General features: G+C 33.1%; 2 protein-coding genes across 8 annotated transcripts in view; one reads left to right on the top strand and one right to left on the bottom strand.

Annotated features, from left to right (window-relative positions):
* SNF4Agamma (SNF4/AMP-activated protein kinase gamma subunit) overlaps nucleotides 1-15,532 on the bottom strand; it is a 224,026-nt gene that overhangs the window by 187,463 nt on the left and 21,031 nt on the right. Inside the window, exon 1 of one of the 2 annotated variants that reach the window (XM_065362400.1) lies at nucleotides 3,089-3,133. The exons of the other annotated variant lie outside the window; for it this stretch is intronic. Coding sequence (XP_065218472.1) covers nucleotides 3,089-3,118 — 30 coding nt within the window. The 5' untranslated portion in view covers nucleotides 3,119-3,133. Of the gene's footprint in view, nucleotides 1-3,088; nucleotides 3,134-15,532 lie in introns of those variants that run through there. 2 annotated transcript variants of the gene reach the window in all.
* Nucleotides 7,032-14,101, top strand: LOC135844032 (uncharacterized). Of its 6 annotated transcripts, none has more exons than XM_065362110.1 (17): nucleotides 7,033-7,257; nucleotides 7,334-7,429; nucleotides 7,667-7,862; nucleotides 9,723-9,899; nucleotides 9,987-10,163; nucleotides 10,273-10,413; nucleotides 10,603-10,788; nucleotides 10,871-11,026; nucleotides 11,110-11,277; nucleotides 11,417-11,578; nucleotides 11,765-12,001; nucleotides 12,076-12,411; nucleotides 12,499-12,645; nucleotides 12,737-12,907; nucleotides 12,995-13,177; nucleotides 13,425-13,673; nucleotides 13,753-14,101. In XM_065362110.1, the coding sequence occupies exons 3-17, from the start codon at nucleotides 7,677-7,679 to the stop codon at nucleotides 14,005-14,007; spliced, it is 2,931 nt and encodes a 976-aa protein (XP_065218182.1). In that variant the 5' UTR covers nucleotides 7,033-7,257; nucleotides 7,334-7,429; nucleotides 7,667-7,676; the 3' UTR covers nucleotides 14,008-14,101. The 6 variants fall into 6 exon arrangements, with proteins under 6 accessions (XP_065218184.1, XP_065218185.1, XP_065218182.1 ...); XM_065362108.1 differs by having other exon boundaries at nucleotides 7,329-7,429; XM_065362112.1 differs by having other exon boundaries at nucleotides 7,032-7,429; nucleotides 10,606-10,788.

Genomic DNA, 15,532 nt, shown 5'->3' with positions numbered 1-15,532 from the left:
ATAAACTCATTTCACTGAACCAGCAGTATCATATGATGAGAGTAGAATTTCCACATTTCAGTATTTTTGACAAATGATTTTTCAGAATACACCTGGTCTTTTCATTATTATACTTGTTTTAAGTCAAAGATCGAGAGTTTGCAGCTCATCATGGCCAATTTTGAGTAAATCGTAAAAACACAAAATTATATAAATAATTTACTTATTTTCAGCATACCTACTATTGTATTATTTTTACAGCAAAAATTGGTACTCACCTAAAACAGAGAAAAATACAACAAAGAATTAGTATACTTGGATTAATAATTTTATCACGTGTTTATTCTACTAATGTATGTACTAGCAAATAATTATAGAAAATCAAAATACGTAATAAAATACTAGCATTGAACACCACTAGAGCCGAAAAGTGAAAATACGTGAATCCAATAATTCATATTATAGGTACCTATAGGTATGTATTTTTGAATAGTACGGGGATACCTCACAATTTCTTTTACTAACCCAAAGGAAGTACATAGAAATGGAAAATTCGTGTAGACGGTTAATTTTAATACCTTTTTGTTTTACTCTGAAACGAGGAAAAAAATCAATTTCAAAAGTACAATCATCAGAACTTTATTCATTCTGTAACGTTGAAAAAAAAAGTTTCATTTATTTTCTCAATTAATTTAATACTCTCGTAGATACTAGGTAGGTAAAGGTATACGCTCGTAGTATATTATATTTTTACTTATAAAAAAACGCAAGAGCCGAGTTTAAAAGAGCAAAAATTCGAGTAAAACGAAATTTGTTCTGCGACGTTTCTAACGCCTTTGTTATTACTTATTACGTTAGAAAAATAAGTATACGAAAAATTAAATTAAATTTAAACTGTTTTCATTTTCCGACGAAAATATTTTGAACTTGTATTGTTTATTTGTTTCAGCTAGTAAATTTTTCAAGCACTCTTAAGCCTTTTACGATGGAAATTTCACAGGCGTATAAAATCGTAGTCTTTTCTTTTCTACGACGATGTATCAAACGGTATTCAAGTTGGAAAAACGTAAAACTGAACCTTCATAATAATTAAAATATTCTTTTGTCCGAATTTCATCACGGTCGGATAAGAAAAGCTAATGGGGGTGAAAAAAAGTAACATTTTTTGAAAAATTGTTGTTAAAGAGAGTTTAAGAGGAATTTTTGTGTTTTTTTTTTTTTTATTGCGTACGTTGAAAAAAATACTCAGTTTAGGATGTTGATGGCGACGATGAGTGAGATTTTTTTCAAAAAACTACCCACAGAATCCTAGAATTTTCAATAAAAAATTTTCATTTCATTTTTCTCTCCCTCGCCCTGCTTTCAAAAATGAAAATTTCAAGAATGAATCCTGTCATCCTGATATATATTTTTTTAAGTTGACTAACATAAAATGGCCCTCGCCAATACATAATACTGTTCTGTCTACCTACAAAATTGAAGGCAAAAAATACATTATTTAAAAAATTTCAAAAAAAATTTTAAATTATTTTTTTTTAAATTTTGATTATAAATTTTAATGTAGGTAAATTTTGAAGATGATCAAAAAATTTCAACAGCTAACGACTCACGCTTCTACTTTCAATTTTAATAGTAGGCCGATCTTTCAAAAAACAAAAAAAAAAAATATATTTGTTCATCTTTAGAGATCATATCAAACGCTCGTTTTAATCAGACCATTAAAAGAAATTAAAACAACAGTTCAATTTTATTCTTTCGATCAGCTATTTGTAATTTTATTCAACTTAAATCTCACCAAAAATTAATTAACACCTAAAAATAGAATAAATTCGTATTTCTTTGCTTTTAAAAAATATAAAAAACAAAAAAACACCATCGATATAAAAATTTCAACAATACGCGACCGAGGAACCCTTAAAACGACCTAAATTACGAGATCGCAATACAATCTATTAACGTAGCGATCTCACTTGCTCCTTTTTTATTTTTCATTTTCCATTTATTTCCATTGAAATACTTAATTGGATCGTAAAATTACACGAGTATTCGATTAGATACCCACATCCCCCCTCCTCTTCCAATTCCTGCGATAAATACCACCCTACTTTACTCGTACATGAAAATTCAAACTAGCAATTTGCGAAATTTCACATCCGAACCCCGGAACGACGATGAAGACGATGAAAAGAAAATTCGACTACTCTCACCGGTCTACATTCCGCTCGCCTTCGCTTCGGTAAAAATTTCATCTCTCGAGCAAATATTACATGGAAAACTCCAACAGACGTCCCCATTCAAAAACAAAAAGTTAAAAATTAAACCAAGGTATTCGAGCGATAACATTTTACCTAACTTTAATTAAAATTTCGTTTTTCTCGACGAAAATCTCGACGAAAAAAAAATGAAAAATGATAAAAAATTCACGCTACTTTTCCACTCATCGTTTCACTCGTCTTCCGGTTCACGGAATATCATTTAAGAAGTAATTTAAATGAAATGAAAATTTCCAGTCAAGTATAACGTGTAAATTTTACAGCGTATTGAAACAACACTTGGACGCAGAAGGAGGGACTTATGAAATTGGAAGTTTCATCCGGGACGACTTGATGAAAATTTTCAAGCATAAAATAATTTTTTTAGCAGTATATTTTCAACTAAGTAGGTAAGGAAGTGCGAAAAGAAAATATAAAAAAATGAGAGTACATTATGTCGTAGTCAATTTTTTTTTCGTGTAGCAAGAAGAATTCTTCTGGGGTATTTTTATTTCGTTTTCAGATAAATATAATCTGACGTGTTTACGTAGCTCGTAGCATAAACAATCGAATATACGACTATTCTTACATTTTGAAACATTTCGGCTGCGAATTTTATATTTTAGTTTATCGTCTTTTTGTCAAACGCGCTATTTTGAGACAAATTTTCTAGATAAATCTTACGTTTTGACTTGAACACGCAGTACGCACACAAAACAACAACAAAATTAATATTTGATCAGATTGAAAGTTTCAGTTTGCGGAAAGATCTTTCTTAACGTAGATAATTTGTAATGGTAACATAACACTACGAGTTTCGTGGATGATTTCTTATAAAAAATTCATAAAAAAATTACCTTCTCTCCTTTCCTCTCTTCCTCATCCATAATAAAACTGGCTCGAAAATTTTCACAACGTATTTACAGCTTTACTAGGGGAAAAATGGAAAGCGAAAGCGAAATAATAAAAAAATATTCAACTCCCCACAGTACACAGAATTTCAAAAAAATTAACATATCCACTCACCGAGTAAAAATATAAAAGGTTAAAAACCAAAACAATGATCAATTTTTTTCACTTCCACCTGCAAAATGAAACCCGGAAAAAGGGGGAAATGAAAATTACCCTACATAACCACTCGACGATGATATACAGCAAATAAACACCCTCGCAGTATAATAAATTTTCAACTTCTTATAACAATAGGACGACAAAGACACAAGGCGTTAATTAAACTCGACCAAGATCGCAGCTCCGTGAGTCGCAGCAATTACAGGGTGCGCTTAAAACACCTAAATATTACCGCAGAGGGTAGTTGTATTCGTATTAAAATGGTCATATTTTATAATTAAATTCCAAAACACAACGTACTTTGTTTACCGACAACGATTAAATGACCTACACAACGCTAAACAACATCACACATCGTAAACACGTCCGAAAAAATAGAGAGTTCGTTAAGCGGTGAAAAAAAATATCGTAGCACGACTCACATCACATGGCAGACTAACGCGATAAACACTATTAAAGTGCTCCGGCTGTATAAAAATTTTAATATATTACATTCAATTATCAATGTTACCACCTACGTCCGAAGATACATATACGACTTACGAGTTGCTTTTGCACGAACCTGTGCCCTGCTAGTTGAAGCATTCACAATCGTATTTTGGGGGAAATTTCAAAGGTGTAAATTTTTGAAAAATTTTTATTTTCATGTCTCTAAAGGGAATGATGTGTTTCATTAAGGTGTTTGGAGTAAGAAAACAAAACAAAAATCACTGAAAAAGATGATAATTCACGAATAAAAATAAAAATGAAACAGGATAAATTCGAAATTATTTTTGAAAAAATTTGAAAATAATTTTTTGAAATGCAAAAAATTAAAAAACTTTTCCAATTAGAAAAAAAAAATTGAAAAGCTCTTAAAATATCGCAAATTAATTATGAAAACGAAAAAAAATTATAAGATTGTATTCTTTTTCCAAAGTAAAATTTTTCTGCATCAAAAAAAAAATACCTACACACAATTTGCAAAACCAAAAAAAAAAAAAAAAAATGAAAAATTATAATTTATGTACATTGTACATACCAATTTTATTTTTTGAAAAATTGAACATTTTTGGAATTAAGGAGAAAAAATAGAAAAAAATAACTGACAAAATTATATTCTATCTTAGTTCGAAATAAAAATTAAAAATTTTCTTCGGTGTCAACAAACAGTTTAAAAAATTGAAATTATATTTTACTTACAATACAAAATCATCCCTCCAAATAGTTACTTAAGTAACATATTTGAATTTCCAAAATTTAACATTTTTATTTTATTTTTTTTTTATGAAAACAGTCTTACAATTTTAAACTTCTCATCCATTTTATTCTACAAAATCAACTTCAATATTCATTTAATTCATACACTCTCAAAGTTTCATACTAAACGTTGAACTCATACTTCGGTAAAATATTTCAAAACACAAAAGTCTCAAAGAAACAATGTTCGAAAGAAATGTAACTTTTATTCTTTGAGAAATATATTCCTCAAGTTTCAAACTTGAAAAAATTACGCTCTCGATTTTTTTTAATTTTAAAAATTTTACCATTTTCGACAAAATTTCAGCAATACATATTTTCGTACTTTCAAACTTTTCCAACACCAAGAGATGAACAGACACCCTGCAAACGGTATAAATGACTTTGAAAGATATACATACTTTGAGAATACGTAAAAATACGAATTATTTTACTTTTATCGGTGCCCAGGCTGTTTTAAAATATACCTACTTCCTGTCGCACACAAACACCCATTAGCAAAATTAAACGTACGCGTATTTCCGGCTGAAAAAATTCCCTATAATTTTGTACCAATGAGACAAACGATTCTTGAATACAGTTTGGTTTTCCCTACGGAGCGAAATTAATTTGACGAATTTTCTTCTCGATGCGCCGTATTTTCTCTCCAGGGGGTTCCAGTGGCGAGAAAAAAATTCACTCAGTCGCGTATTCTATTTATTCGTTCTTTCAGAATTTTTTTTTCGAGTACTCGCACTACAGGTAACTGTGAAGAAATGTTCGTCGAGGCGATACGATCGAATAAAATTCAATTACTCCGACAAGAAGTCTTCGTTCTACGTAAATGTACGATAATTTGCCTATACAAGTTTTATTCGCGGCAGAATTCGTCGCGAAACGATTTCGATGTCGATGTACGCGGTTCTCTCTCATAATAAAGTATGCTGGGATGCTTACTTTTTTACCAAAAAAAAGTTGAGAGAAAATTACAATAAAAATTGAATTTTTAAAAGAACACGAGTTCAATGTATTTTGGTACTTATTTCGGAAAAAGAAATATTGATTTTGAATACAATCGAATTTGGTTTTCTTTTTTTCCTTCTTCAACTGTTACATCAAATCCTTTTTCGTTGGAATTTTTAATCATCTTTATGCAAACTTAAACGCAGGAATGCGAGAGGAGAGTGCGAGGGGATGTAAAAAATAATGAAATACGACAACAATCGCTGTTTCAATGCTTTCGTATTCGGCTAATTGAATAAATGTTAAAACACGATGACTCAAAAATGGGAAGAATTTTTACATTAGATGAAAAAAAATGTGAACTCTTAACGAAAAAAGGAATTACAAGAAGCTCGTTTAATTAAAGTGTATGTGTAAACTAAGCTTTTCTAATCAGTAAAATATACCTTTACTTAATTTACTCAACTTTTCAAAAATAACATTCTCAACTTCTAAAAATATCATGTCAATCTTATTCAAATTACTTGAGACAAGTGAGAAAAGGAAGAAAAGATTTCAATTTTTTAAAACAAAACTAAAAGATAATCGGGCTTCTTCAATAAAAAATTATACTTATTTTTTTTAGCTTTCTCAGTAGAAGAGTTGAAATTTGATCAATGAATTTCTTTTCTAAGAAACTTTTCAGGTAAAAAAAATCAACCATATTTTAAAAAGAAATTGCAAATGAAATTTTGTTTTTTCAATTCTCAATGATTCTTAAATTTTTTTGCAATAAATACACAGTAACATCAGTTGGGATCAACATGAACGTGGTAATGAAAAGGGAGGCGAAGGTAAACATTTCTGAAGAGACGAAGAGTATCTAATTTCCGGAAAAGCACACAAAAATAAAAGTAGTTCATACTCTACAATTTTTTCTCTATTTTATTTTCTCGATAAGATCCCCGATTTCTCCAAACAATTAATTCTTTCTGTTGGAAAAAATTGATTTTTCGTCACAAATTGTGACGATGTGAATACGAATATAGTGATAGAAGTTGGGTATCTAGTATTTAAAATAAAGTAAAACTTTTTTGTCCTTTCCCGGCTCTCGTAATGATAATCAGCGTATTGTCTTATTTAAACATGCGTAAAATCGTTCGTAATAAAAGTAATAGTTTGGGTTATGAAAATTTTTTCTTTTAAATTTAATTAACTCACATACTTATGTATGTAGTTCGATCAATTTTGAAAATCCACAACCTTTTAAACAAATTTTTTGTTCGTGTTTCAAAAAGTTGTGCTACAAACCGTGGTCAACACTCGACAATTTTGAATCAGGTGAGTATGTGTAAATTTGAGCACTTTCCTTCAAATTTTCAGATTAGGCATCTTATCTCATTGTCAGATGAATAATTATATTGATTATCATTTTTATCACGTCCGTTTGGTTGATTAGCGTTGATTAATAATATTTCGCTTAAAATCAAGACTATACTATGTGCTACAACCTACCCCTACCACAGTACAGATAAGGTACAGATATTTCAACTTGAGACCGTTTCACATTCACAACATGAATAATATTGAATAACGACTTTACAACAAACTAGCTTCATATCTTCCTCAGGCATTCGTGAAAATTTCGTGCAGAATGCAGATGTTTTCATGCTAACTTGAAGCATAGTTATTCGTTACTCGTATTGACAAAGTTTCAGTATTGCGATTACGTACTTATCATCAGTTAATTTTCGCGAAATTATTCAAAAGAGCAGCTCAGCATTTCGTGACGCAGGTAAAACTATTTAGTAATTTTGAATATTTGAACATCGGTTCGAAGAATTATTGTGATTTTTTCGCAATAAGTACAGCGAAGAAGATTCGCGATACATCGGAGAACGACCATTTTGTCGTATACAGCGGAGAAAGCGATTTGTTCGCAATACATCGAAATCCTTTTTTGAAACGTACGTAGACCCAACTACATACTTTTAAAACAAGTCGCATGAAACGAAAATTATAAGTCAATGGTAACTGGCTCGTTGCAGTAGGTCCTAGGTCTCTTCAAGTTTTAATTTATACATAACTTACAAATCACGTACATTATTTTGAAAATTTTTCAACTCCCTCGCATCCTTCAAAAAAATGAAAATTACCCTCAACTTTGAAATTTCTGCTTTATCTAATGATTACGCCGATTACAGTATTGTTCAGATGAGTTCTGGAGATGAGAGAACCGATGGCTTCAAAATCAAAATCAACCTTCGGAGGGGGATGAAAAGAAGCGGAAAAAAATCAAAAAAATGGCAAATAATACGAGATCAGAATATTTGTATTTCTCGTAACAACGACTACGAAACATTTCAACAAGAACTCGCTTTGACCAAAAACACGATTTATGTAAGTTCGATCAAACAATAAAATAACCCTTTTCTAACCCAGGGAAAAAAGTTCAGACGGAGCCATACATGATCATGTATATGGATGGATGAACTCGAGCATACATGATCATACATGTTCATGTTAAAAAAATGTCCCCCCGCATTTACTGAATCATACTTGATTATACATAATCAAACTTAATCGTACATGATCATACATGATCATGACATGATCATGGTTACACTGAATCATACTTGATCATACATGATCATATATGACTATCCCGCCGACTATGTTGATCATGTATGATCATGTGGGGGACATTTTTTTAACATGAGCATGTATGGAAACATTGGTTTATGTATGATCATGTATGCTCGAGTTCATACACCCTACATGATCATGTATAGGGTCATTCCACGTCAATTAAACCAAGAAGTGGTAGGTGGGTTCGGCGATTTTTTTGACATTTTTCCTGTGGAAAGACCTTTCGAAGGGATGACCAATGGCGCAAATCGCAGCCCTCTAGCCCATTTTTAACGGCAGCCAGGGGGTGTCAAAGTTTTCAGTGAACCTAAAATATCATACATTTCAGCAGTGGATTACTCGATAATCGCGATACCTATCAAAATGGAACTTTTTTCCATAGTTAGGGGTTTTAAAAGGCTTTTTGGGGATTTCATAAAAATCTGTGTTGCCACTTTTTTCGTACAAAAAATTAGCTCAAAAAGTTTCAAAACGTAGTTTTCATATCGTTCCGACTCTCAAAAATTCTAAAAAAAATGTATTGTGGACAACTGTTCATGCTGAACAACATATTAAAAAATTGGGATGGTAACTTATCGCAAAGTCGATTTTAAAAAAATTTAAGTTTGCAAAAAAATGCGATTTTTCGACTTGAGACATAAAAAAAAGTTTTGATTGGTAAAGTTGACCCATTTGACTCCTATTTTTACGTATCTGTTGAAAAAGTTGAAAACCCCCTTTCACTCGATAAAATGAACTCATCACAAAAAAAATCAAAATTCGAAAAAATTCAATTTTTAATTTCAACCATCAAAAAAAGTTCAAATTTATTCAGTTGTCTTATTTTGACCTATTTCTGACGTATTTCATGAAAAAGTTGATAAAAATCACACTCACAGCAAAAAAATAAAAATTTGTTTATTTTTTGAATTTTTTCGAATTTTGATTTTTTTGTGATGAGGTAATTTCACCGTGTGAAGGCGGTTTTTCAACTTTTTCAACGGATACGTAAAAATAGGGGTCAAATGGGTCAACTTTACCAATAAAAACTTTTTTTCATGTCTCAAGTCGAAAAATCGCATTTTTTCGCAAACTGAAATTTTTTTTAAATCGACTTTGCGACAAGTTACCACCCCAATTTTTTAATATGTTGTTCAGCATGAACAGTTGTCCATAATATATTTTTTTCAGAATTTTTGAGAGTCGGAACGATATGAAAACTACGTTTTAAAACTTTTTGAGCTAATTTTTTGTACGAAAAAAAGTGGCAACATTGATTTTTATGAAATCACCAAAAAGCCTTTTAAAACCCCTAACTATGGGAAAAAGTTCCATTTTGGTAGGTATCGCGGTTATCGAGTAATCCACTGCTGAAATGGATGATATTTTAGGTTCACTGAAAACTTTGACACCCCCTAGCTGCCGTTAAAAATGGGCTAGAGGGCTGCGATTTGCGCCATTGGTCATCCCTTTGGAAGGTCTTTCCATAGGAGAAATTTCAAAAAAATCGCCGAACCCACCTACCACTTCTTGGTCCAATTAGCTAAATCTGAATTTTTTTCCCCGGGAAGTTTCATATTCGCCGCAAATGGTTTATTTTTTTCATTAAACGATTGCTTATATTTTGTTCAGAGGAAACGAGACACGCCAGCTGAGTATCTAAGTAGCGATGATGACGAAACGTTGCTTCAGAAACATAGTACTCGTACATTGAGACGTCGAGATTTGGATTCTGGTTCATCCACCAGTGATGATGATGATGATGATGACGATGAAACATCGAGACAGAAACTCGACGATTCTGTAAATGTAAGTTTGATCAAAATGATGAATAATTTTCTAAATTCCCTGCTTGTGGAATTGTGGCTATTCGTATATTATTATTGAATTGTTCAGATAATTTCTCCCGGTGAAAGAAACGACGAATATATGAACGATATCAGGAAAGAGGTAGAAAAAGTGGCCAAAGAGGAAGGAAAATGGCTAAAAAATTCGAATGACAGTTTTTCAAGCATAACGAGCAGCGACGATGATGCCGAAACATCAGAACATGATATTGCTTCTTCTCATAAAGTAAGTTACAAACGTGAGTTCGGTCAAATGATGAATAATCCTCTGAAAATTTCGTGCTCGTTGTCATTTTTCTATTCATTCAAATGTTTGGGTATAAATTACTGTTTAGGTGAGTTCTCTCGGAGATAAAAATGTTAAATATACTGGCGATGTACGAAAGGAGGTTGAAAAATGGGCGAAAGACTCGGGATATTGGCAAGACGAGTCCGATACGGATGATTCGAGCTCCGATGACTCAATTACAGACACTGTAAGTTTGAAAAACGATGAATACGAATACCTAATTGAAAAAAATGAGCGTTTGAATGATATTCTAATGAAGCATAGAAAGGTTTTCATTTCAGATTTTAAAAAATCATTCGATGCACATTTTTTCGATAATTTTTCAATTTTGACCAAGTTTCCCCTCCCCTATTTTACGGTTTGCTAATCTGTTCAGCAGAGTGTTCGTGATGAAGCAAATGATGAGTCCACGGACGATATTCAGGAGTTGGAAGAATACGCGGAAGATCCACAAGATTCTCAAGGTCGAGATTCCAGCGATGAATCTTCAAACGTGAACGATGTCACAGCAGTTGTATCCGAACTCGGTGTTTTTACTCGTGGTAATACGGATGATGCCACTGTAAGTTTCAACAAATGACTGATAACCCTCTCAGATATAAGTACATAAATTTCATACACTCCGTCACAATATTTCTATTTAGGTGGTTCCTCAAGATAAACTTGGCGAAGACAGCGAAGATAACGACGAACGAAACGAGCCAGAAATATCTGCTGACGAATCAAATGGTGGTTTTCCGAGCGATTGCGAAGTTGTATCACCAAACCTCAGCGTTCATAGCGTGGAAACAGACTCCACTGTAAGTTTATAAATAAATGACAGAATGATAACCCTTTAGGTCTTTGAAAATTTCATACTCTTCGACATCAATTTCTATTTTAGGTGATTTCTCAAGATGAAATGAGCGAAGACGACGGCGTTCAAAAAGAGACGAAAACATCAGTCGGCGAATCACAGCAATGTAAAAAAGAATCCGATGGTGGTTGTGCGAGCGGTGACAATGGCGAAGAATTCAAGCTCAAATTTAGCGCTTCCAATAAACTAGCAGATGTAAGTTTTATCAATGAAACTGGTTAGAGCGTGATGGCTCGATTAAGAACAAAATGATGTGCCGAAACTCTGACAATTTTTAATCGCCGCTGAAATTTATCTTGCATTTCTAAATGCTTTCACGTGTATTATTGTTTAGATGTTTTCCCAAAACCTACAAAACGAACAAGACCTTCGACAGCGAATAAAGTTGTATTTGAACGATGATGATGGTTTAAGCGAAGACGAAACAAATTTCTTACATGAGAAGCTAGCTGAAGTTAAAGAACAATTGGAGTCCTTCAGAAAGAAAAAGAAAGCTGTAAGTGTAATCGAATGATATTAAGTAAATACTTGAAAGCAATAGGGCGGATCGCAAAAAAAAAAAAAAGGTCGCAGAATTTAGATCAAATTCAGTAGGCAAAGGCCCTAAGAATTTTTAAACTTGAAAAAAATCCGCCAAATTATTTTCGTTTTATTAAATGTCTGCTTGTAAATTATTGTTTAGAAGAGTTCCAGCAACTTGGATGAGAAAAAAGCATCTAGCGTGCAGCCAGTGGAATTTAAGCAGAAACATGACGAGAATCCTCGAAATAAAAAAAAATACGACGATCGTGATGAAGTATGTTCGCCAATGGATTGGCTTAATACTACTTCCACTTATCTCAGTCATCTCAACTTCTCAAGTACTCGACTAGCAGAATCTGACGTCAAAATCGAAACAATCAAATTGGAAAAGAAAATGGTATAACCTCATATTCGCTACAGTAATTCCTTTGACCTTATCAAATACATATCTGCTTGTAAATGACTGTTTAGGAGGATTCTCGAAACGAGAAAGATGACAGCTCCGATGGGGATTTTCCCACACCCATACGTATAAAAGTCGAAGATTCTCGAAACGAGAAAGATGACAGCTCCGATGGGGATTTTCCCAAACCCATACGTATAAAAGTCGAAGATTCTCAAAACGAGAAAGATGAACGCTATGTTTCGCATTGCCCCAAACCCATACCTATAAAACTAGAAGCTGATGACCGCTATGTTTCGCATTGCCATAAACCCATACCTATAAAACTAGAAGCTGATGACCGCTATGTTTCGGATTGGCCCAAACCCATACCTATAAAACTAGAAGCCATCAAAGACAAAGAGGTACAGAAAATAGTGAATTTTACCCTCTTTGCCGAAATTTCTTTCCTGTTACTCGTATTATAAAATTGCTTGTGAATTACCCTTTAGGATGATTCTTACAATGAAAAACGATATGATCGGTACGATAAAGATTATAATCGAGAGATCGAGGTAAATCCGCAATCAGGTCTCGACAGCGGAAGATCTTCAAGAATGTCCGCAGAAGTTGAACAAAAGTGCAGTTACACCAGAAAAGTAAAGAAAATAGTTAACATCATACTAGCTGTCCGTCGATGGCAAAAATTCTTTTGTTTTATTCAACAGTTGCTTGTAAATTATTGTTTAGGAGGACTTTGGAAATGAGAGAAATTACCATTACAATTACGACCAACAGAAGGAAGTGAAACAGCCAATGGTTCATGGCAGTTCTTCTAGAAGCTTACTTGATTGGAGTAGTATTTCTACCGACGGAGGAAGATCCTACAGAGTTGGAAGAGAACTCGATGCTACTACAAAAGTAAAGAAATTTAGCAAACCTTGTACTCGCTACCAAAAATTATTTTCACCTTTATCAAATGGTTCTTTGTAAATTATTGTTTCTAAGCAGAGTTCTGGAAATGGGAAAAGAAATCTCTACCATCCCCCGATTATGTATTACAATAATCGAGGCTACCATCATAACAAAATGAACCGGTACACGGGTCATGGGTATTTTTACAGCAGCCCCAATAGACGAACAACTACAGAATCTAATCGAAAAAACGATTTTATCAGAAAAGAAAGAGAGGTAAGTTTAATTAAATGGAAAAATAACGTGTAATCTCGTAGATCAATCACCTGTTGGGGGTTGTAAACACTTTTCATGTAAAAATGGATTAAATTAGTTAGATTCAGTCAGCTGGACACTAATTTAAACTTATTCGGGTGTATGCGGGGAAATACTCCTTCAAGTGTCAACGGCAATTGAACTTACGTATCGTTTAAGTTGGATCAGATGTGCTAACGACTTTCTAAACATAACTTTGCATGATTAGAAACGGACTGGGCGGCTCTACAGCGAGAAAACGGCAGGATCTGGACGCTACAAAGGACAGAATAATGAGCTACGATCTCCCAAAGATGTCAGCAGCCTCAACCAACCTAAACGCTACTACAAACCACCGAATAGTGAGCTACAATCCCGCGAAGTTCTCAGCAGGATCGATCAACTAAAAAGGCTCCAAGAAGCACAGATCGCAAAACTTGATCGAAAACTTGATGCTATTATCAGAAAAGAAAGAAAGGTATACTAATATTTGAGCTGGATTAGATGAGCTACAAATAAGACCTTTAGACCTTATTAACATAACTTTGTATGATTAGGAACTTGAGAAGATTGAAGAAGCTCCAACACCAAAAACACGATCTCGTACGCCCCCCGGTACACGACGGTCCTTCAGGAATCAACAGAGTTGTGCTTCAAGCCCCCCTACAAAATCGAGAGGAGGCGTTAAAGAGTGCTATTATTGCAATAAATCCGGGCATTTTTCACGAGTGTGCAAGTTCCGTTTACGTAATATCCGGCCTGTGTGTAATGATACGTCTTTTGCGTATAGAAGCTCGTACTACATATTTTAGTCCGGAACCTTATGCGTAAATCGAATTATCATATTGTTTTCAACGACTGATTTGTGTACCTTTGTAAGATTAAATAAAAAGGTATACTACCGATGCTGTTCTTTATTTTGCAATGTACGTACGTGTATTCAATAATTTTCAATGCTCCAAGATTTGCACAGAAGAAATATTCTGTAGAAAGGTTTCAGTTCATTCGAAATATTTCATTTATTAGGTATAGTTCTTCTCATTGATTTTAAATTTGCAATGAACCACTTCAGAGCAAGCCACAATTTGAACACTGTAAACCACCAGAAAATGTTCACTAGGCTATGTACGTCTACGTATGTTACTTTACTCGTACAAAGTAGTCCACAATGTAAGAATCTGAAAGAATGAAATCGTTTGGGAGAGTTGAGCTTTATTCTTTTCAAGGAATTGTGTTTTCGAGATATTTTCGGAAAAGTTGAAAAGTTCAGCTAGAGCACAGTTAGCCAGTGTTTGTGACCCGAAATTTGACGTTTTTAAACATTTTTCATCTCAAAAAAATCTACACATTTTTTGAAGAAAAAAAAACGGTATTGTCAAAAAATTGAAGGACATTCTTTTTTCCAAAGATGTTTTATTTTTTAGATATTTGGAGTAAAAATTATTAGCCTAAATCAAGTTTAATATTTTATGAATAAAGTCAATCTAACAACTAGTTAATAAAAAGGGAGGTACCAAGCAACGTGTAGCTTAGCTGGTCTCAGTCAGACCCCTTACCTGTTCATCATAGGCAACCACATGTACATCAAAGGTCAAGAAATTGTGTTTTTTCAAAAGTTTATCAATGATCATCAAATAAAAACAAAGAATGCACGTGCAGCTGCAGCAGGCGATGAAAATTATTTTTTCGAAAAAAAAAAGAATTACCCATTGGCAAACAAGTGGTATTTATGGGCAATTTCCGGCTAAAATGGGAGGCTTTTGGATAATTTTTTATAAACAAGTGAACATCTTTGGAAATAGTGAGAATTCTTTCAAAAAGTAAAAGTTTGACTATTTGTGCAAAAATGAGCAATTTTTGAAAAATTACTAATTGCGAAATTACTTTAAGCAAAAGAACAAAACTTCTTTGAAATTTTTAGCAATTTTATTTTAAGCAAAAAAAATTATTAAGAAGCTAGCTTTTTTAGACAATTTTTGGAAAACAGCAATTGATTTTTGGACAATTTTCGCAACAAGGTGGGGTTTTTCGGAATTTTTTGCAAAAAACAGAGAATTTTTGACAATTTTCGGCAACAAGTAAGTTTGGCAATTTTAGCAATAAGCAGAACTTTTTGGACTAAAATGTAGATGAACCTATACTGTATACCGTGCACGCCTACCTACCTAAATTAAAAAAATAATGATCGTCAAGCGTCAACGATTAAGACGTAATGGTAGGTAGGTAGGTAGGTTGGTAAGTAAGTAGGTAGGTAGGTAGGTACAAGGTGCCCAGAAATATCGAGTACCCCTAAAAAAGTTTTCTACTAAAATACTTTGGTTGGTCACAGTGAATGAT

Source organism: Planococcus citri, chromosome 4 (assembly GCF_950023065.1).
Source record: "Planococcus citri chromosome 4, ihPlaCitr1.1, whole genome shotgun sequence".
NCBI classification, from domain to species: domain Eukaryota; kingdom Metazoa; phylum Arthropoda; class Insecta; order Hemiptera; family Pseudococcidae; genus Planococcus; species Planococcus citri.
Note: the sequence above shows the minus strand (reverse complement) of the source record. Positions and strands in the feature narration are given on the sequence as shown.